General features: G+C 35.3%; 1 protein-coding gene across 1 annotated transcript in view; it reads left to right on the forward strand.

The window, feature by feature from the left end:
* Window positions 1-21,834, forward strand: part of LOC148940298 (dynamin-like GTPase OPA1, mitochondrial) — a 173,823-nt gene that overhangs the window by 140,952 nt on the left and 11,037 nt on the right. The window contains 4 exon segments of the mRNA XM_089106123.1: window positions 7,940-8,118; window positions 12,365-12,552; window positions 16,232-16,446; window positions 20,912-21,031. Coding sequence (XP_088962249.1) covers window positions 7,940-8,118; window positions 12,365-12,552; window positions 16,232-16,446; window positions 20,912-21,031 — 702 coding nt within the window.

Consider the following 21,834-nt stretch of genomic DNA (forward strand, 5'->3'; position numbering starts at 1 on the left):
TTACCAAGTATCACTATTCAGTATGTCAAGAATATTAGGTAGAATGTAAAATGCATATTATATATAGAATATTAGGTATATGAGGTTAGAATATAGAATAAGAATATAGAATATTAGGTATATAGAAGGTAACCTACCTACCTAACATGGCCAAAGCGGATTATCCTGTTGCGATCTATCTCTTACATGTTACGCAGATTTCTTTAGAGTTGAGGCTCATGCCCTCACAAGTGACCATGTTAATGTCGTTGCACGTGGAAATCTTCGTATCCCTCCCCCTGTTAAGCACGATTGACAAACTTGGCAGTACAAAAGAGTAGATGGGAATTGTTTAAGGAACACACTTGCTTCTCAGCAACGGAGAGTCTTCCTCCTTGAAGGACCCGAAAAAGCTGCTGAAAGGTACGAGCAGGCCATACTCGATTGTATCGCTAGTTACATCCCATCGAAGTGGATCCAGGTATTGAGCAAAGACGAACCTTGGTTCAACGTCCGCTGCAAAGAAGCTATCTTATAAAAACAAAAGGGTCCACACGCGATGTCTACTCGCAAAGAGCAAAAAGGACAGACTTGATTCCATAAAAGCTCGATAAGACACAGTTCGCAGTCACGTGTTCGGCAATCACGTGTTCAATACGAAGAGGAATTTGTTTCCAAGCTCCGAATTGCCTGTGCAAAGACCTGACGGAGAGTTGTCAAAGAGGCCTTACCGTCATATAAAGGAACTTCAATTCCATCCCTTTAAATTAATGACGGGACTTTTGTCCAAGACGAACAGGCAAAGACCGAAACTCTTGCCAGTGTGTTTACCGAGCTCTCAAATCAGGAAGGCGACGGTGAAGAAGTCTTCGATTACTCTAATCGAACCGATGCTGTCCTTGATCGTGTAAACTGTTTCACTTCTAAGGTACCTTGCATTTTGCAGAGTCTTGATGTCACTAAATTTATGGATCCTGAAAATGTACCGAGCATTGTCTTGAAGACCTGGAGTGCCGTATTGGCTGGACCTTTGTTGTCGTTTTTATCTGGAACCTTTCTACGCATATGGAAATCTGCCTATGTCATTTCTATGCATGTACCAGAAGGTGTTTCAATGAGTGTGGTCTCTTATAGGCCTATCAGCCTCCTCTCCTGCATTGGCGGCCGCCAATATGGCTTCCGTCCGAAGCGTTCAACACTTGACTGCTGAGTGACCCTACATCTGGATTAAATTTGGGTACGACATCATATTATTGGCATTCGACATTGCTAAAGCTTTCGACTTAATATGGAATCGCAGCCTGCTGAAGAAACCTTACGCTTGTGGTGTAAAGGGACGTCTGTTAAAGGTGATTAAAATTTTAAAAGAGGTTTTATTCTCTGTTTGGTTAAATCCACTTATAGAATAAAAAAAAACCGAATAAACACCAGTAAGCTTACAGTTTAACGCAACAAGATGAACTTAATGAAATTGTATTACCGGAATCACATCTATGACGCTTGAAATATTACAAAAGGAACACGGCTCCGTATAAAATACTAAGTGTAATTAGTTTATTTACAAAAGGCATTTTAAGTACTTTCATAATGCATGTATGACAGATGAACAACCAGACCATCAAACGTGACAAGACCAATCCGAGCAGCTAAGGTGAAGGGTATTGAAAAAATGCCTAAAGTAATGATAAACGAAAATGAAGAACAAATATATACAGTCAGAATACTACCGTCAGCATCAGTTACAAAGAGTCAAAAACAAATCTGAAGAACAAAAAACATATGGTTCGAAGATAAGCGGCAGCAAGAATTAAAACTACTCAAAAACAAAAGTGAACAACAAAGAAATATAAGGCTAAAAGGTATACCACAGCGAGAACAAGGAAATATGCGGTTAAAAGATAAGCGGCAGTGAGAATTACAATTAATTGCGAAAAAGCGAGTATCAAAACGTGTAAAAAATGTAGTGAAAAAATAAAGAATTGTGCTTTTTGAAGTCAAGCGACAGCAAAAATCAGAACAAATCAAAAGTGAAAGTGAAGAAGAAAGAAATATTACGTTAGAAGAACAACATCATCACAAGCTTCGGTGCCAACAAAATGTGGCGCAAAACCCAGTACAAATCTACTAAGATGCTATAGACTACGCAACTGTTGATCACATGTTATTGGGACCCTACAACGTTCTTTTTATTCCCTCGGGAGTCCTCAATTTCCCCAAGGAAAGGGTAGCATACAAAGCTGACTGATTTGGAGGTTGCTAATTACAACGATAATCAATATATACAAGTCTATCACATGCCAAGTGCCAGGGCCCGGCTTCGAAACCTCTCGCTAGAAGATTTTCAAAAGATTTCTAAAATAGTTCAAAGTTCTTTCCGCCACGACTTTTTTATGGCTATGACTCGTTTATCAGAAAAGTTTGTAAATTTACAATACGAAAAATTTCACAATTCCAAATGTTTTCTTCCTAGATTCTGTCCTGGTCTGGCCATTGAGAACGTATCTTCTAAAGTTCTTACACTGGAAGAAACGCATGTCTTGTCTAAGGGACCAAAATTTTGCTTGCCTCAAACACGAGTCAATCTCTCAGAGATTGTCTCCAGTGTGGAGGAGGGTATATTTGGTTCAAGAGGTGTTGGATAATCCAAATTTAGTTTAAGGAGAGATCTTTAAGAATCTTCTTGACTTTACTCCGGATTCCTCTAACTCAAAAAATTGGGAAACACAAATTCACAAAAATTTAACAGAAGACCCTGACATTATTATCACCCGGGCTGACAAACGGAATTAAATTGTTATCCTTGATGAAATTTCATGTAACAAAAAAGTTACGGATATTTTATCCGACACTTACACTTATAAATCTATAGATTCAGACCCCACCGACAAGTTTACCTATGAACTACGAAAAGAGCTGGGAATTTAACAACCTGAAAGACTCATTACTCCGTAAATGTACAAAATATTTTATCCTAAAGGTTGCTCCGCTCCTAAGCTGTATAGTCTCCTAAAAATTCGCAAATATTGAGTTCCCTCTGACCCCAATTGTGGCCTCTTATAGTTCTCCAGCTTCATGACAGGGAAAATGGTTATCCACAATTTTTCGTCCTCTTACGTCAACGATAACTTCTTACATTAAAAATTCGGTTCACCTTGTTGAAAAATTAAAAGACCTTGATATATAAAAAAAGACAAAATTTTGGCCAGCTTCGATGCCATTTCTATGTATACTTCATGTGATATTAGAAAGTGTAAATGCGCCCTTCAAAAGAAACTAAAAGATAATATTGACAAGATATTAATATTATTATCGAAAAGATAATAATATTGAAAAGATATTATTTAGGCTATATTTGTCCATCAGGGGGGAGGATGTTAGGATAATGGCTTATGTTGAAAATGAGCCTGGAGATGTACATGGGACCATCATGAGAGTGGGGGTGGACTGTCACAAATGCAGAATATGCCATAAAATCTCTAAGCAAGAATTGCCTCTTTTTTTTGTTTTAGCGAAGAGTAAACGACTAAAAAATGCATTTTTAAATAAATGCGTTATAGGCCTATGCGTGGCCTATAACGAGAAGATCCAAAAATACATTATTAAGGAAATGCTTAGTTGATTACAAGACACGGCCAGTATTTTTGTTCAGGGTGAGGGGGAAGGAATTGAAGAATCTTTTTACGTGCTTTTAAAAATTACAGGGGTTCAAACCCGGTAATGCGCTCTGAATGAACCCCTGTCACAAACCAGTTTTGTTTGTGCTAAGAGGTTGCAAACTATCCAAACAGTTCGTGGTAACGAACTGTAAGTAAGGAGCGAACTGGCTCAATAGTAACCGAAAATCTAAAAAACCAATAGATATCTATTTGATACCAATAGGTACATCAAAAGAATTGGATTTTTATTCTGATTTCAAATATATAAGTTTTGTTTAGTTTAGTTTTGCCCATCTTAGGCTACGAGCCTGAGAAAATTTGCCTTATTTTTGAAAAAAGGGAGAAACACCACATCATCAAATCTTAATTAAAATAACACCATCAGATTCAGCATATTAGAAAACCTTACTATAGAGGTTTTCTAAGGTTCAAGCTCCTTTTTGCAAAAATGTGGAATTTTGTTTTTTTGTCAGAAGAAAGATCACGGAGGCGTCTTTATTTGTTGTTTTCTTGTTGTTGTTTGTTTTTCTTCCCAGGGGTGATTGCATCGAAGCAGATGTCCTAGAATATCGGGAGAGGGCTTTTTTGGACGTATATTAAAAGCTCTAGTGCCTTTTTTAAGTGACTAAAAAGATTGGAGGGCAACTAGGCCCGCTCCCGCACCCATGTTTTACCAAAAATTATCTGATCAAAATTTTGAAAAAAAAAAAAAAAGATAATATTGACAAGATGGACCATAAAACACTAGATATCGAAACCATTATGCGTCTTGTTCGCCTTTGCAATAGATCTTCTTTGTATTTTCGGTACAATAATTAATTTTTCACCCAAATTATGAGTGTTCCAATGGGTACGAGTCTTTCGCCGTTTTTGGCCATGTTTTACATGGAATTTATTGAAACCTACGCTTTGAATACTTTTCCTCTGAAACACCTTTTCTGGGGCTGGTTTTTCGATAATGTTATTCTTGTGTGGGATCATGGAAAGCTAGAACTTAACACTTTTCTGACTCATCTTAACACTCTGGATGCTAATTTTCAGTTCATCTTAGAACTAGAAGATAATCATAAATTGCCTTTTCTAGACGTCATAATCTTCCATAAATCTCTCAGCCTTGAATTTTCGATTTTTAGAAAACCTACACATAGCCAAAGGTATTTGCATTTCTCTTCCAACCACCCTACATGCGTGAAAATAGGTATAGTTATATCTTTAGTAGATCGTGTAATTAGAATATGCTCAAAAACTCATATTGTCCCAGAACTCAATTATCTGAGGGACATTTTGTATTGCAATGGATATCCTATAAAGTCGCTGGAATCCATCATAGAAAAAAGACAAAAAAAAAGGCAGAAAAGGATGCATCTGCTCCCCAACCCCCAATAGATATCATCCCTTTGGTGGGTGATAAGAAAGTCTTTATTGTTGTATCCAATTTTCCCAAAATTAAGTGACAAACTACAAAGAATTCGAAAAAAAAAAATAACCTAAATGTCATCTTTAAAAATTCTGTTATAATACAGAGTTTCTTTAACAGCAGTAAAGATAAAAACAGCCCCATTATGGGCATTGGGGTTTATAGGGCTCCCTGTTCTTGTGGTTGTTTCTATGTTGGTAGAACCTACCAGCAATTGAGGGAGAGGTTGTCGGAACACAGGTCCTCAATCAACGAAGCTATGGAGCAACGCTAAAGGTCTGCGACTTTTGATTCCACTTTGGCTCAACAATCCACATGTATGACAATGTATGACAATGTATGACAATCCACACTATTTCATTTTATTTGACAACACGTCCATTATTGCCCCCGTCAAAGGTCTCATGCAAGTTTTTAGGGAGGCAGTGGAAATAAAGAATCATAAGGTTGCCCTCAATAGAGACACTGGAGAAACTTTTCTAAGTCTCATTTGGGATGAAATTATTAATTCCCATTGTTTTTACATCTGTCCACAAAATTATGTTTTGCAATCAAATACAATCTCTGATAATATCCTACCTGGAAAGCGATTTGCTTTTAAGAGTGCTTTGCGTAAGATGAAATTTTGAAATACCATTTAATCTTGAATTTTTATCCAGTTACCCTTTCACCGTTACTCTGAAAGGGTCATCTTATTTTAGTTTCGTGTTTTGTTTTAAGGCTTGGTTTTTAATATTTTATCGGTTTTATTCTGAACTAAGGACGGTCAAGTGGAGGTCTAGACCGAAATATTCCCATTATAATCTGCGTTCTTCACTGGCTTGTATTATCCTCGTTTCTCTCTTCTTTATTGTTATTTTAGGTTTTTATCAACCTTTTGTGGAAGATTGAAGCAAAAAAAAAGGCAAATATATATAACTGAAACCGGGCGTAACTTAGAAATAAGAAAAGGCCCTGTCAAGACTCCAACGTAAAACCTTCAGAGACCCCTCAAACTGAAGGGTACTGCTAGCTAGAAGTGATTATCCCTTGAATGTAAGACATTCTCCTTCAAATGGACTCTATTATTCCGTACACAACTGGGGGAAAAATGTAATGTTCTCGGGGATCTCTCATACACCAATGATAATTCCATAGGCTAAACTAAAATCCGATTTTATACTATGTGCGTAATTGTCTATGCTTAGTGGTTAAGTTACGTTACGTTAAATATAAATTTCACCCAGGCTCATTATGCCATAATTACTACCACAACATCGTTTAAAAGCATTTGTCAAACTACTCAAAAGTAAAAACTACAGATTGGAAATTCAAGCTCTGATTAAGTGTGAACGGCTTTCTATGTAATTTTTATTTTGAAAATTTATTAATTGCTTACCCGGAATTCCTATTTGTTGCTTTTAGGTTGACTTTTCCGTAATGCAACGTAAAATTCTAAGTGGAGCTTGAGTTTAACTGGCAGTGCCAAATACAAAACGCATTGGAAATATTTTGCGCCGACCCTGTCTTTTTACTGACAGCTGAAGCTACCGATACGTTGGCTAAGCAAGTGTTCAGAAGTAATAAATCTTAAAAAAATTTGGTAAACATCGTTGGTGACTGTCCGAAGAACTTGGTTCTACGCCACTTTCTAGGGTTATAATGAGAAAAAGGCTAAGGACACGTTTTGCGGATGAAAGATGACAGATTGCCAAAAGATCCTCCTATTGGACCATCCATCTAGGGCCAACGCAAAGGGTCGCCCCCAAATAGGGTGGGAAGACGCAGCATGGAAGGCTTTAAAGGAAATTGAAACTACTTGGGAGGAGGTAAAGAGGGAAGTTGTGTCTAGATTGAGATGAAGGAGGAGCTTATGCAGATTTATCGTCCTCTGGCGGCTAGGTGCGGCAATGACTTGTTAGTAGTAATGGTAATGGTAGCTGATGACTGAGAGCAGGTATTTCTATGACGTAGGTAGGTAGGTCTATGACGTGACGCAGGTAGGTCTATGGTGTTTAAGTCTAAAAATTGGGTTTTAAGTTAAGATTTAGTACATTCTAAATCGGGTCTGAAAGACATCATAATGACAGGATGTATTCCCTTCACCAACCAGTGCCAACGCTCGACACAGCAATTGATTAGTGCCACCCATGTGGAGGATGAGAATTCCATAATGATTCCAGACAAAATACAAACCGTAAGATTACAAAACTTAGCGTAAAATCCCTAGCTTTGCGGCAGTGATAATTAAGGGTGCGACATGCGCCATTTTTGTAACTTTTCAGGAGAGCCAAAAATTGGCAAAAAGTTTATCGGCTGGTATTGCTCTGAAGAATGAGGCTAATGGGTATAAAGGGAACATGTACTAAATCAACTTTTTATGCCCTCTCAGTGAGATAAATTAAATTCAAATATTCCAAGTGAATTCAAATTATTCCGTTTTATGGCATATGTCTCCTTTTTCCTTGACAAAAAAATGAGACAAATGGTCCTCGTATTATAGCTCCATAAGATGGCCCTCTTGTGTCATTCTGAATTGCAACAAGACCTGATAAAAAAGAGACTTAGAGGGTTATGTCTCTTTTTATTTTCCTAACGGTACAAGATGGGACAAGTCTGACTGCATCATTCTATTCCTCGTGTTGAGTTTAGCCATGGCACATGCATAATTCATTTTCGACCAAAACGGCATATGTTGCACCTTTAATTATGACAGCCATATGCTTGCAGGGAAGGCTTTACGGCGTGATTTGAAAGAAGCGTAAGCAGTGTGAGTTTGAAGAGACAAATTCTTTGTCTTAAAAAGTATTAGATCCTGGTCTGGATCCTAGACTGGTATATGAAACCTCTTCCAGTTAAATCCATAGTAACTCACTTGGTCTAGATTTTGACTGATAAAGATACTCAGTAAGCGTTTTTTTTTAGGAACTTTCGCATAAATGCTAGTCAGGTAACAACTCGAAATTTGAGTTTAGCTGTTTCAGAAAGATTTTGGAAAATGGTGAGAGATACAGTGGAACAGCAAGCTGACTCTTTCAAGGCTCAAAGGTTCAACTTAGAAACGGAATGGAAAAACAATTTCCCAAGGTACTTCTATTAGGCTATCTTAGATTTGTTTTTCTCCTTCTTCTTCTAAAAGCAGAAAGTCCGTAAACACCAAAAGGGAATTCTTTACCTTCTTTTGATCTGGCTGTAACTCTACTTCTCAATTAGGGGAAGAGTTAATTAATTAAAAAATTAATTAATTTGCTAATTCATTGTCTAATTACTTGATTAATCTGATTAATTAATTGATTGCTTGATTAACCAGTTATTCTATAAATTGTGAAATAGTAAGAGATATAATGAAACAGGTTCTTTCAAAGCTCCAAGGTTGAATTGGGAAACAGAACGGAAAAACAATTTCTCAAGGCACATCAGTTAATCTTTTTAGATTTGTTTTTCTTGATTGCCAAAAGTGGGTTATTTTACCTTCTTTACGATCTGACTGTATTTCTACTTCTTAGTTACGAAATTAGTTTATTAATCAAATAATTAATTTATAATATAATTAATTGTCTAATTAGTTTTAATTGATTAACGTGACTTATTAATTAATTACTTGATTACCCAAGTAATGGTTTAATTAGGGGATCCACTTATTAATAAGAGGATTCAACGAGACAAGAATGCCGAAAAATACTAAAACTATTTAATAAATTAGCTATTTTTTTTTTAATCGAAATTTTTTACTGTTAATTTATATAAACCTTAATATAGGCGAATGTATACATTAATCACACACACTAAAAACAGCAGCTCTCTTTCAAAGGCTTAAGAAATCGGCGAGGGATACAGTGAAACAGCCTTTTTCAAAGTTCAAAGGTTCAACTTGAAAACGCAATGGAAAAATATGTTCCCAGGGGTATTTGTCACTTTTATCATTTTTTTTCCTCTGAAGTTATGAAGTCCGTTAACACCAACAATTATTTTTCCTCTTTTTACTCTCTTTTTCTTTTTTCTCTTCCTCTTTTTCTCTTTTTGCTCTTACGATCATACTGTTACTATGCTTCTCAATTAGGAAATCTGCCATTAAAAAAACATTTTATTGTCATTCTAATCGTCTGCTCGTACTCAGCGAAAAAAAAACAACTCTGCAAGGCATTGCTGACGGTGTTTACAGCAAACGGGATGTCGCACCTTATGACCATGGCACGCATAAATTCAAAACTCATAATTCCTCAAAATCGTCAACTCAAAAAACTCAAAATCCTCAACTCAAAAAACTTAAAACTCAACACTCAACTCAAAAACTCATAATTACGAAGATCAACAGCTTCAATCCCCAGTTTACGATCATTAATTGTCTCAGAAACAGCTTATAATACCAGTTAACAGCTTCTAAGGCGTTATAACGCGGTCGAATCTCTCTTTTTCGGTATTGAACTGCTTTTGCGCCCTCAATAGGGCACTCTTATTCTGTCTTTGATAATGGTTTTACAGTAGGATAGGAAATTTGTTTTTGTAACATCTTCCTTTACTTGAGCAGAGGGAAGATGAAATGTGATCATTTCCCTGAAATGCCATTCTTTCTTAACCTATCTGGCGCTCGGCGAAGTAACTGGGGGAGGTTATGGGAAGAGAAATTGTCGGTCCATTTCTTACGAGGTCGGCCTCGGGGGCGCGTGCCGTGAACCCTTCCTTCGAATGTGATTTTTGGAAGCTGGTTGGCCAACATTTGCATGATATAGCCTAGCCAGTGGAGTTGTTGGCTTCTCACCCGGTCCATGATGGTGCGGGGGCAACTGAGTATTTTCCAAAGGTCTTCATTTGAGACTCGGTCAATTTAAGGAATTTCCGTAATGCGTGTCTAAGGCATTTAATTTCAAGTGCAGAGATTCTTCGCTCATCCTCAGGTTTTATTGACCAAGTTCCACTTGAGTATAAAGCAATTGGGGCTATGAGGGAGTTGAAGACTCGCACCTTCAGAGAAGTCGACAGAGAAGTTGACTTTTTTCCAAATTGGTAAGAGGTTCTTGAAGCTGGTGCTTGCCAAGCCAAGTCTTCGTTTGATCGAATTCGAACAGTCGCTATCAGAAGTCAGGAGGCTCCCTAGTAAGACGAAGGAGTAAAGATTTTCTACTGGCTCGCCTTTTATTGTTAGATGGACATTTTTCGGAACAGGGTGTCCAGACACCCGCATAACCTTGGTTTTGGCGGTATTAACGACCATCCCAAAGGCCTCGGTTGCTGCCACTAGTTAGTCGGTGTCAGCTTAGAGCAGATGCTCTTGATTGTTGAGTTTCTCGATGTCATCTGCGTATGTCAGTCTATCGATAAGCTTCCCTCCATTCTTTGCACCATCAACAGTTTTAGCAAGCGATAGCGCTGCGTTGAGGAATAGGTTAAAGAGGTGGGGTGACAAGAGGCAACCTTGAAGAACGCCCGCTGATGTCAGAAACTCCTCTGTCAATCCTAGAGCGTTTGGACCTGACTGATGAAGTGTGAATACATATCTCTTTTCAGTATTACTATGTCTTCGGGGTCTCAATAGTGTGGCAGATGTGCCATAATCCATCTCGCCATATCAAGTCGACAGCCTGTTTGAAATCGATGAAGAGTAGTAACAGTTGTCTCGCAAACTCGATATACATCTCCATCATTTGTCGAGTGGAGAAAAATAGTCTATGGTAGAGCGGTCTTTTAGAAAGCCTGCTTGGTATTCCTCTAAGATATGGTTTGTCAGAGATTTCAGCCGGTCAAGGAGTATTTTTGTAAGAATCTTTGCCGGTTGGCTAGTTAAACTTATTGGTCTATAGTTTTACAATCGCCCTTTTCTATCTTTTTAAAAAGGGGGACGAGGGGGGCTTTCACCCAAAAACTGTGGAAGAACCCTAAGACGAATGTGCTATTGGAGTCATTTCATGATTTTTGCTTAGTTATTGAATAAGAAACAGGTTTTGACTCGCACACTGTTTGAAACGCTTCAACTATTTACGAGATGACAAGCTACAAAATGCCTTGTAAGTTCGGGTGACACCAAACACTCTAGACAATTCCCTAAAGACTTAAGGCAGACAGACCAAGTGTCGTCAAATCCTTTTCAAAGTTACGTTGATCCAAGCGTTGATATCGCAATCAAGTCACAGAATATCTATGATAGAACTTTTTGCCCAAATCAGGGGGGTGATCGCTCCCTCCCCCCCCCCCTGGATCCGCTACTGGCAGGCTGTCATTAAATGTCATTATGCGTTTTCTATTAGTAAAAATCCGTAGCTGTGGCCCATTAAAATGTAAGTATAAAATGATAATGTGTAAAAATAAAATAATATGTAAGTATTTGTCCTAAAGTGACAAATAAATCATCTATTTTGCTCAACTTCTTCAACACCTTGAAAAACCTTTACTGGTGACTTTTAAAGGAGGCGCTAGGACAGGGTTGCCATCCGGTGGAAAAAAATAACTATATTTTAGTGATTCTTGGGCTGATTTAAGGATTTTTTAAGGCAATATAAAATCACTAGAAATAGTTATAAATCACTAGTCTGGCAACCCTGCGCTAGGAGCTTGCAAAAGGACACAAAGTGTTCTATCATTGATTAATATGTCTGTGTAGGATACATACCCCCTCAAAAATTGAAGAATCACGTAACTAACTTAAAATATTGCAAAAACAGACGTCGCTAGTGTGTAAGTAATATGGTCTGTCTGTGACTGTCGTCAATATAGTACCTGGACAGTGAAAATAAAATATAATTGTTTCAATTGGTTTAGTGGAAACTTACACAACCATATAAAAATTGAAAAATCAGGAATTTCATTTGTAATAAAAAAGACTACCATATGCAGTTACGCAGTTTGTGCTTGTAGCGGGCACCAAATAAAAAAAAGAAAAAAAGGCGAAAAATCGGCAGAAAATGAGCTGAAAATATTTTGGCACAAAATTGTTTTTGAAAATTTACAGATATATAATTTTTGAATTTTAGGGACGAAAAGAGTTTTCGAAATTAATTAATTTGTTTTACGTATCTATTTTCACGGTTTAACGCGGCGACACTGACCAAAATGTACAGAAATTTTTTGTATTTATTTTATGTTCTTGGTACATTATAGATTAAAGAACTATACAACGTTATAATTGAATTGCAAATAGTCTCAAAGTACTACTACTACTACTATTAACAGCTCACTTTAGCACCAAGCCGCCCGAGGCCAACACAGCTACACATGCTGCTCTTCATCCCAATCTATATAAAGTCTCCTCTTTTACGCCCTCCCAAGAAGTGGAAAATAAAGAAGTGTGGACTATATGTAAATGATGTGTTTCCTCTGATTGTCGAGATTGAAATTCTAGGTTGCGAGAGCTGGACCGTGATGAACTTTTTGAAAAGGCAAGAAATGAAATTCTCGATGAAATTGTAAGTGTTAGTCTAGTCTCAGCTAAGGAATGGGAAGAAGCCCTTATGAAAAAGCTGTGGGACAGAGTTGCCACATACGTCTTCGAAACTATTTACCTGCCTGCCGCACAGACTTCTACGATAGGTAAGATGAACTTTATGGAAAATAGAGAAAAAATTGTCTTTCCTGAAATGCCTTAGTTTCAACGTTGATATAATATTCCAAAATTCATTTTCTTATCTGTGTAGTCTATCGATTCTGGACCCTTCTAGTGCCGACCTAAAAAGATAATAGGAAAATAAAAATTCATAGATTATGTTAGAAATCTAAATAAAATATATATATATATATATATATATATATATATATATATATATATATATATATATATATATATATATATATATATATATATATACATATATATATATATATATATATCAAAAAATAGATAGGCTGTATCTAAAATAGATGAATTATGTTAAAAGAAATTGATTACGTTCAAATGAAAATACTTCTTCTACTACTGCTACTACTAACTCACTGCAGCACCAATCCGCCTGAGGCCAACACATCTACACACGCTACTCCTATATCCCAATCTATTGAAAGCCTCCCTGTTTGGACTCTCTCTAGAAGTTCCTATTTCCTTCAAATCCCTCCCTACGACATCTTGTCCTTCCCACTCGGGGACGAACCACTTTTCGTTTGGTCCTAGACGGTTGACCGACAAGGGCAGTCTTTGGTAATTTGTCTTCCTTTATCCACAGAATTTGCTCTAGCCGTCTCATCCTTCTTCGCATTATTGCCCTAGAAAGCGGGATTGAAGCACATTTGTCGTACAGCTTATTGTTTGAGATACGATCAGTCAGTCGGGTTCCCAAAACAGTCCGTATGCAATTTTTCTGAAAAACATCTATCAAATCCTCTTCCATCTTTTGGAGCACCCATGCTTGAGAACCATAGTTGACCTTGACCACTGTCATCACTGTAGCTTCCAATATCCTACTCTCCGTTCGCAGACTTATCTTCCTATTCTTCCAAACTGTTTTAACGAATCAAAAATAAAAATGAATATCAAAGAAGTCCTTGGTTAGAAGATATGCAACAGCGAGGGCAAAGAAATATGCGGTTAGAAGATAAGTGGTAGCGATAATTGCAAGCGACAGCGAAAATCAGAATGTGTCAAAATTAAAGTAAAGAACAAAGAATTGTACGGTTATCAGACACGCAAAAACGATTATCAGAACGTGTCAAAAGTGAAAATGAAGAAGAAAGTAATATTACGTTAGAAGAAGAACGACTTCACAAGCTTTGACGCCAACAAACTGTGAAATCCAGTACAAATCTACAAAGATACCGTGAACTGTGCAAGTGTTAATTACGAATCATTTGGGCCGTTAAGGGTTGTATGTATTCACTGTGGAGTTCTCCCCTTTCCAGAAGAAATAGTAACCAGCAAAGGTGATTCGTTTTGAGTTTGCTGCTCAGGCTTGCTTGAGTTTGCTGCAAGCTGCTTGCTTGCTCAAATTGCATTAACACCTCCACAATTTCCATATGAATTGGTTTAGCCTTTTTTAGGACGTAACTTGCTCACTTAAGAATTCCACAAACGAATCCGAAACTTGAACTCGTGTTTAGGTTTAGCTTCAATCAATATAAGTGACGATCGAATCATCAATAGTCGTAATGTTTTCAGCTTCAAAATAGCTGGACAATTTATCACAAAATTAAGTTAGCGGCGCATCCATTACAAACCCCTGAAGAGGATTTTGAACCACTTTCATATGGCCAAATGTACTTTTTAGACCCCGGTGAATATGTTGAAGAACGTCTTGCACATCCTTTAAATTATGCAATCTCTCGTAACCTACTGGATTGGATCTCGTGGAAGAGATATCGCGAGACACAATCAACTATGCCAAAGGTTACATAAAAATGCGACAAGTGGAGGATGATGTAAATCAACCAGCTGCTTCACTGGGACAACAGCCATGGTTAGAAGCCAAGCGACAATAAGAATCAATATATAAAAGCCTGTCGAATAGTCCTGCCGGGGCTGACACGTCTCCCTGTACAATACGTATATATATATATATTTTTTTTTTTTTTTTTTTTTTTTTTTTTTTTTTTTTTTTTTTTTTTTTTTTTTTTTTTTTTTTTTTTTTTTTTTTTTTTTTTTTTTTTTTTTTTTTTTTTTTTTTTTTTTTTTTTTTTTTTTTTTTTTTTTTTTTTTTTTTTTTTTTTTTTTTTTTTTTTTTTTTTTTTTTTTTTTTTTTTTTTTTTTTTTTTTTTTTTTTTTTTTTTTTTTTTTTTTTTTTTTTTTTTTTTTTTTTTTTTTTTTTTTTTTTTTTTTTTTTTTTTTTTTTTTTTTTTTTTTTTTTTTTTTTTTATTTTAATGTATTTCTTTTTTTTTTTTTTTTTTTTTTTTTTTTTTTTTTTTTTTTTTTTTTTTTTTTTTTTTTTTTTTTTTTTTTTTTTTTTTTTTTTTTTTTTTTTTTTTTTTTTTTTTTTGTTTTTTGGTGTGGTGGTGTTTTTTTATTTTATTTTTTTTTTTTTATTTTTATTTTATTTATTTTATAAATATTTTTATTTAATTTTTTATTTATTTTTTTTTTTTTTTATTATGTTTTTTTTTTTATTTATTATTATTATTATTATTATTATTATTATTATTATTATTATTATTATTATTATTATTATTATTATTATTATTATTATTATTATTATTATTATTATTATTATTATTATTATTATTATTATTATTATTATTATTATTATTATTATTATTATTATTATTATTATTATTATTATTATTATTATTATATATATATATATATATTATATATATATATATATATATATATATATATATATATATATATATATATATATATATATATATATATATATATATATATATATATATATATATATATATATATATATATATATATATATATATATATATATATATATATATATATATATATATATATATATATATATTAAGTATTCTATAAAATATATGTATATAATCTCAAACTTTAATTGTGTTTTTGCTGAATTTTGGTCGAGGCAATTGTCTAGTCAGGGATAATATATAAATGGGCATCTAATAAGCAGTTTGAAGGATAACCACAAACAATCTATTTTATAAATTTGTTAAAATGACTGTGAAGCTAGCTGAGAATAATTGCTTTATATTGTCTATTTCCTCGTTTTGAAGGAAGTTACGCCCCTTTGAATACTTTGTATACGACTTATAATCACTAATTGAAAATTGGACTAATTTTCTTCTTATAGGCAATTTAAAATGTATTTTTTTCTACCTAGTGGAACTTACCGAATTAATATGAAACAACAAATATTGTCGTTTATATATTGCTACTAGCTTCTAAACGCAAATGCAAGGTTTTGACTCGCAGTTGCGTTTAGATTATTTGTATTCATGCTTTTCCGTGCAGCCCCTTTTAGATACTTTCAATTGTGCAAGAATTATTGTGCAGCAGTGTCGTCTCAGGAATTATTTACGTCTTTAGTTTAGCCGCAGAAGATTGCATGTATTGCAATTGTCTGTTTTAGCCTAAGCTATTCCAATAGCGGTGTCTGATATTACTCAATCTTAAAATATCGTTCAATCTTCAATTCGGCTTTTAACATCAGATTAAGGCAATTTTATTTTAGCCCAAGTTACCTTGACTAATTGACATTATTATATTAATTACCGATATTCAAAATTATTTGATCTCAAAATATTTTGAATCCTCTTGTGACATCTAAGCTTTAACATGCCCCCTTGAAAAGGTTTTCTTTTTCTTAGGAACCTTCAATACAACAGTTGACATCAGGTTAAGGCAATGGGCTGAACAACAATTGGCAACTAGAAGTGTTGAAGTTGGATGGGACGTTTTACAAGAACGATTTCAAAAATTTATAGAAGAGTCTAAAAAGTCAAAAGATCATGATAGCATTTTTGATAACCTAAAAAGTGTTGTTGCCCAAGAAGCTATTAAGAGGCATAACTGGGAAGAAAAGGTATATATTATGTTCCATCAGTATTGTATTTTCTGCTTGATGTTTCCAGATATTGTATGAATATCGTTTATTGTAAAGATTTGCTAGACATTTTCTAGAGAAGTTGCCTATTTTTTGGGCATCCAACTGACTGATCGTATTTCAAATAGTAAGTGGCTCAATCCCGCTTTCTGGGGCTATAATGAGAGAAGATTTGACATGGCTAGGAAATGTTTTGCGGATTAAGGGTGACAGATTGCCCAAGATCGTCCTTGTCAGGCAACCATCTATTGCCAAACGAAAAGCAGGTCGTTCCGAATGGGATGTGAAGATGTCGTAAGGAAAGATTTAAGGGAAATGGGAACTTCTTGGTTGGGGGTTATAAGAGAGGCTTTGAATACATTGGGATTGAGGAGGAGTTTGTTTTGCTGTGTTGGCCTCAGGGGGCTTTTGCTGCAGTGAATTGTTAGTAGTAGTAGTGGTGGTAGTGTCGTCGTATTTTTATATTTGAGATGAGCAATGCTGTATATATTATTATCATTATTATTTTTATTTGATTTTTGAGGCGGACTAAAAAAACTAAGTCGATACTCAGAAGTCAAAGGGTGATATATCTCGGTAGCGTATTATACAAAACACCGTGCCTCGTCTTCAGCACTTGACAGCACAGAAGACAAAGGGTGATATACCTCCACTTTTGTTGCACTTCTGTGAATGCTTCGTAAGTTATGGCAAATTGACAACCCCTACACGGGCATGATTTTGCCATCCATTAATGACTTTAATAAATCTTGGTAGCGTATTATACAAAACACCGTGCCTATTCGTCAGCACTTGACAATGCTGCCAGTGGCTGGGTGGTGATTAAAATTAGCAGTATTAGGTTCATAGTTGTGCTTACTGCTCTCAGAGGAATCACAAGAAGGTTGTTACTACCCCAACTAATAGATACACACTTAAAACTTATCTAGTGAGACCTTTGTATCGTGCACGACAATGCATAGCTTCATTTTGCTTGACTTGGGAATGATCTAACGGGAAACAGAGAAAGAAGTAAATAGACGAGAGAGAAATAGTCTTTAAACTTATTCAGGAATTCATTTAAAATTCCTGAAGAACTTAGTAGGAACAAAGAGAAGCAATAATTCTTTACTTTAATGTTAAAAAGATATTTTTTCAAAAACTAGGGGGGGGGACTTTATCGAATTTCATTGAAGGGACAATAAAGACATATGTCAAAACACTAGAGGGCTACTGCGCCTCTACTAATTGACTAATTGACTGTGTGACTTGTGACTAGTTTTTCAGAGGGTATTAAGTGCTGTGGGTATTTTTTTTTGCAATGTATTTTTTTTTTATTGAGATTTATTAATTAATCAACTAATTCAATAATTTAGTATACTTTTTTTAAAGAAGATACAAAATTGGTATTTTCAAAATCTAGAGGGGGAAGGTGACTTTTAATTTTTAAATGAAAAGAAAAGGTATTTTCAAAATCTAATTGGTTCCACTATTTAAGACTTGTGATAAGCTTTCAAGAGTATGTTGAGGGTTATGGAAATTTTGTCCAGAAACGAATTATCATTGTTAGAGAAATAAAACTGAATTCGACTCGCGAATGCCGATTGCTAATATTGGTTCTCAGGATATCAATAAAGTTAAGTAGATGGCATGGAAGTCCTGTACGTGATATACGAATATATTGAATACACGACAAACTTGTGGGGTCACTACTTGCTAAAGCTGATATGCTTGGTAAACACCAAGGTCAATTATAACGAGGTCAATTATATGGATGAATGAAAACTGGGAACAAATCTCTGTAAATGTACTACCTCTACCTCCTTTCCCTCAAGAACAAAAAATTCTAGGTTAGAAGGATTAAACATTTACTTGCTGTAAATTATCCATGGTTGTTGGAACCGAGAAAAACTTTTTCCGAGCTTCTATACGTTTGAATCAAATTTTAAAAACTTTATGTAGTTTATGCATTTTCTAAGAAGCCCTTGGAGTTCCTCAGGGATCTGATATCATGGCCCCTGTTTTACTTGCTGGATACCGGCAAGTAATAAATCTTGTTTTTTCGCCTTTTTTATAAGTTAGTTCAAGCCAAGTCCTCCCCACCCCAATGATAAGGCCTTTCAATTGTTAAGTAGAAATATTGATCTTTCATTGTTGGTACGATTTCTTTTTAACTGTCCTGTTAACAAATCTTGTACTTTTTCCATATTTTCATTTTGTTATAATCTTGGGTATGTAAGATTAGGTACTATTCTTCAAGATTTTTATCGATTATTTTATTTGTCCTTATAAATAATACATTTTTCTTATCTTTCCTGAAATCATAAAAAATAACTGGTCTGAAATTCTCACTTTGATTGTCTCAATATTCAAGAAGCTAAATTTCAAGACAATTCAATACAATTTAGAACAGATTCAAGAACACACTCAAAGAAATAAAGAGTACATAATACGTATATATAGAGGGGATCGCGTAACCGACATGTATAATTTTGTTACAAATTCTGGGTCGCCTTGTTTTATTCTAATGAAAGTCGGGCACCGTGGCTTTTACAACAAGACAATAAAAATGTGTGTCATGAAATATGAAATAGTGAAGTACATCTCTATTAGAAACGGATTTGTTTTAATTGAAAACACAGTTTTTCACAATTAGATCATATCCATATAATTATGACTACTGGTTTGGGACCCCTCCTAAAATCAAAGGGGGGCTAAAACCCCAGCTAGTTCCTCCCAAATGACGCCTCTGAAGGAGTGACCAGGCTCAATAGTAACCAAAACTCCAAAAAACGGAATTTAGGTACCAATATATGCATCAAAAGAATTGGATTTTTATTTTAATTTCAAATATATAGGTTTCATCAAGTTTAGTCTTACCCATCAAAAGTTGAGCCTGAGAAATTTTGCCTTATTTTCGAAAAAAAGGGGAAGCACTCTCTAAAGGTCATAGAATCCTAATGAAAATCACACTGTGATATTCAGCGTATCAGAGAACCCTAATGTAGAGGTTTCAAGCTTCCAACTGCAAAAATGTGAAATTTTGTATTTTTTGCCAGAAGAAAGATCACCGATGCGAGTTTATTAATTTTTTTTTATTCCAGGGGTGATCGTGTTGACTCGGTGGTCCTAGGATCAAAAAATTGGATGGTAATTAGGCCCCCAAGCTCCCTCGCTTATTTTTTTCCAAAGTCACCCAATCAAAAATTTTGAGATAGCCATTTTGTTCAGCATAATCGAAAAATCTGATAACTATGTATTTGGGGATGACTTAATCCCCGCAGTCCCCGGGAGGAAGTGCTGCAAGCTGTGAACTTTGCCCATTGTTTACAAACAGTATTGGTTATTGGGAGGTATGCAGACATTTTTTCTGGTGGATGTTTGGGGGTCGGGTGTTATATGAGAGGATATTTATATGGAGGAACTTTTCATGGGGGAAGGGACATTTCTATGAAAGGGGTTCCGGTTTCTCAGCATTATTTAAAAAAAATCAGAAATTAAATTTTAAAAAAATGTTATTTCAACTGAACGTGAGGAAATAATATCTGAGACCCCACTGACTAATCATGATAAAAAGAAAAAATAATAAAAAGGGAAAACTAGGATTGTATAAGCCAGTGAAAATGTGGACTAAAGTGCAAATATTTCGTTCAAGACCTCCGCTTGACCGTCCTCAGTGCACGATAATAAAATAAAATTTCTAATAAAAATCCGAGGATGCTATAATAAATTTCAAACCTTAAAACAAAACACAACTAAAACTTGACGACCCTTTCCATGTAACGGTGAAAGGGCAACTGAATAAAAAAAATACAGTAATGAATGGGAATTCCATTTTTTTAATTTATACAGAGCATTTTTAAAAGCTAAACGCTTTCCAGGTAAAACATCATCACAGATTAACTTAGGTTGCAAAATGTGATTTTTTTTATTTAGTTAAAAATGATCAGATAATTACTTCATTATAAATGGGGCTTAAATAGGTATTGAGAGCTACCTTTCGGTGAATGTCCCGCTATACTTCGTTTGGATAATCCAATTTTCGACCCGCCTTAGGGGGAAATGGACCATGCTTATAGAAAATTTATGTCAGTTTAGATATATTTATATTTAACTTGGTTCATAATTTAGTTGTTTCAGTGTATTATTTTTGTCTCTCTTTCAGGCCTCCCACGCACTACGTGTTATTCAGGTAATATATTAGACGATGGATCGATTCAACCCCCTGGGATTGCATTTACATCATTTTAGGTGAATACACAAAAAGTAGACCCCACCCTCTCTCTCTCTGAGGCGATAAAATTAAAATGAAGCTCCGCTAAACTTCGTTGGGATAATCCAATTTTTGACCCATCTTAGAGAGAAATGGACCATGCTTATGGAAAATTTATATTATTTTAGATTCAGTAATGTTTAACTAGGTTCATAGTTTAGTTGTTTCATTTTTTTTTCTCTCTCTTTTCAGGCCTCCCATGCACTACGTGTTATTCAGTTAAACGCCTTAGAAGATCGGTCAATTAGCGACAAAAGTCACTGGGACTCGGCCGTAAAATTCTTAGAGGGCTCTGTTAAAGACAAGATACAGGTAAGTGCAGTACCATAGTGGTTGCTACTAATCCGAGGAAAAGTAACTACAAATCCGGGTTGCAGCGGTAGCTAGCACTATGTTAAGTGTCACCTCTATCACCTCTAATGTTAAGAAATATAATAACCCATAACTCCTAAAAATAGCGTCAGATCAAAACAAAAAGTACACCATTATAACCGCCTTGTGCGAAACCCTTATATAGGATATAACTTTAAATTATGATACAGCTCTACCCCATAAAGGATAACTTGTGGGTCCTCGCTGGCGTTCAATGGCCAGTGCTGGCTGAAACGCAAATAGGCTGATCGCAAAGCGTGGTTTCTCATTGAATTTAAAATATTGAAACTGTTGTTTTTCGGGGTTTTTGGGGGGGGGGTACCTATGTTAGGTTAGGCATTTAATATATGATATGCCTTACCCCCCAACCTTGTTGTTTAACCAAGTTGTGCTTTGGTTAGATTTTTATAGGGAGAATCTTCCTTGGGGGGGGGGGGTTGAATATTCCAGGGGGAAATGTTACAATTAAGGGACTTTACCGGATTACAATACGAAATTCTTTTTAATTGTCTTGAATTCTGCTTGCCAAATTTTTCATGTGGAGATTTTCCGGGGGCATTATCCAAGGCTGACGTTCAATGGCCAGTGCTGGCTGAAACGCAAATAGATCTCAATTTTACCCGTTAGACAAATCTTTGGCACCAAACTAAGAAATCTGAGGCCTCACTGTGGCTGCCTGTGGCTGTGGCTGTCCCCAGTGAAAAAAAAAATTAAAAAAGAGTCCACAAAATAATGTAAAGGGA

The sequence above is a fragment of the Artemia sp. Qi Xiang Cuo genome, chromosome 20 (assembly GCF_049724085.1).
Source record: "Artemia sp. Qi Xiang Cuo chromosome 20, ASM4972408v1, whole genome shotgun sequence".
Lineage (NCBI taxonomy): Eukaryota > Metazoa > Arthropoda > Branchiopoda > Anostraca > Artemiidae > Artemia > Artemia sp. Qi Xiang Cuo.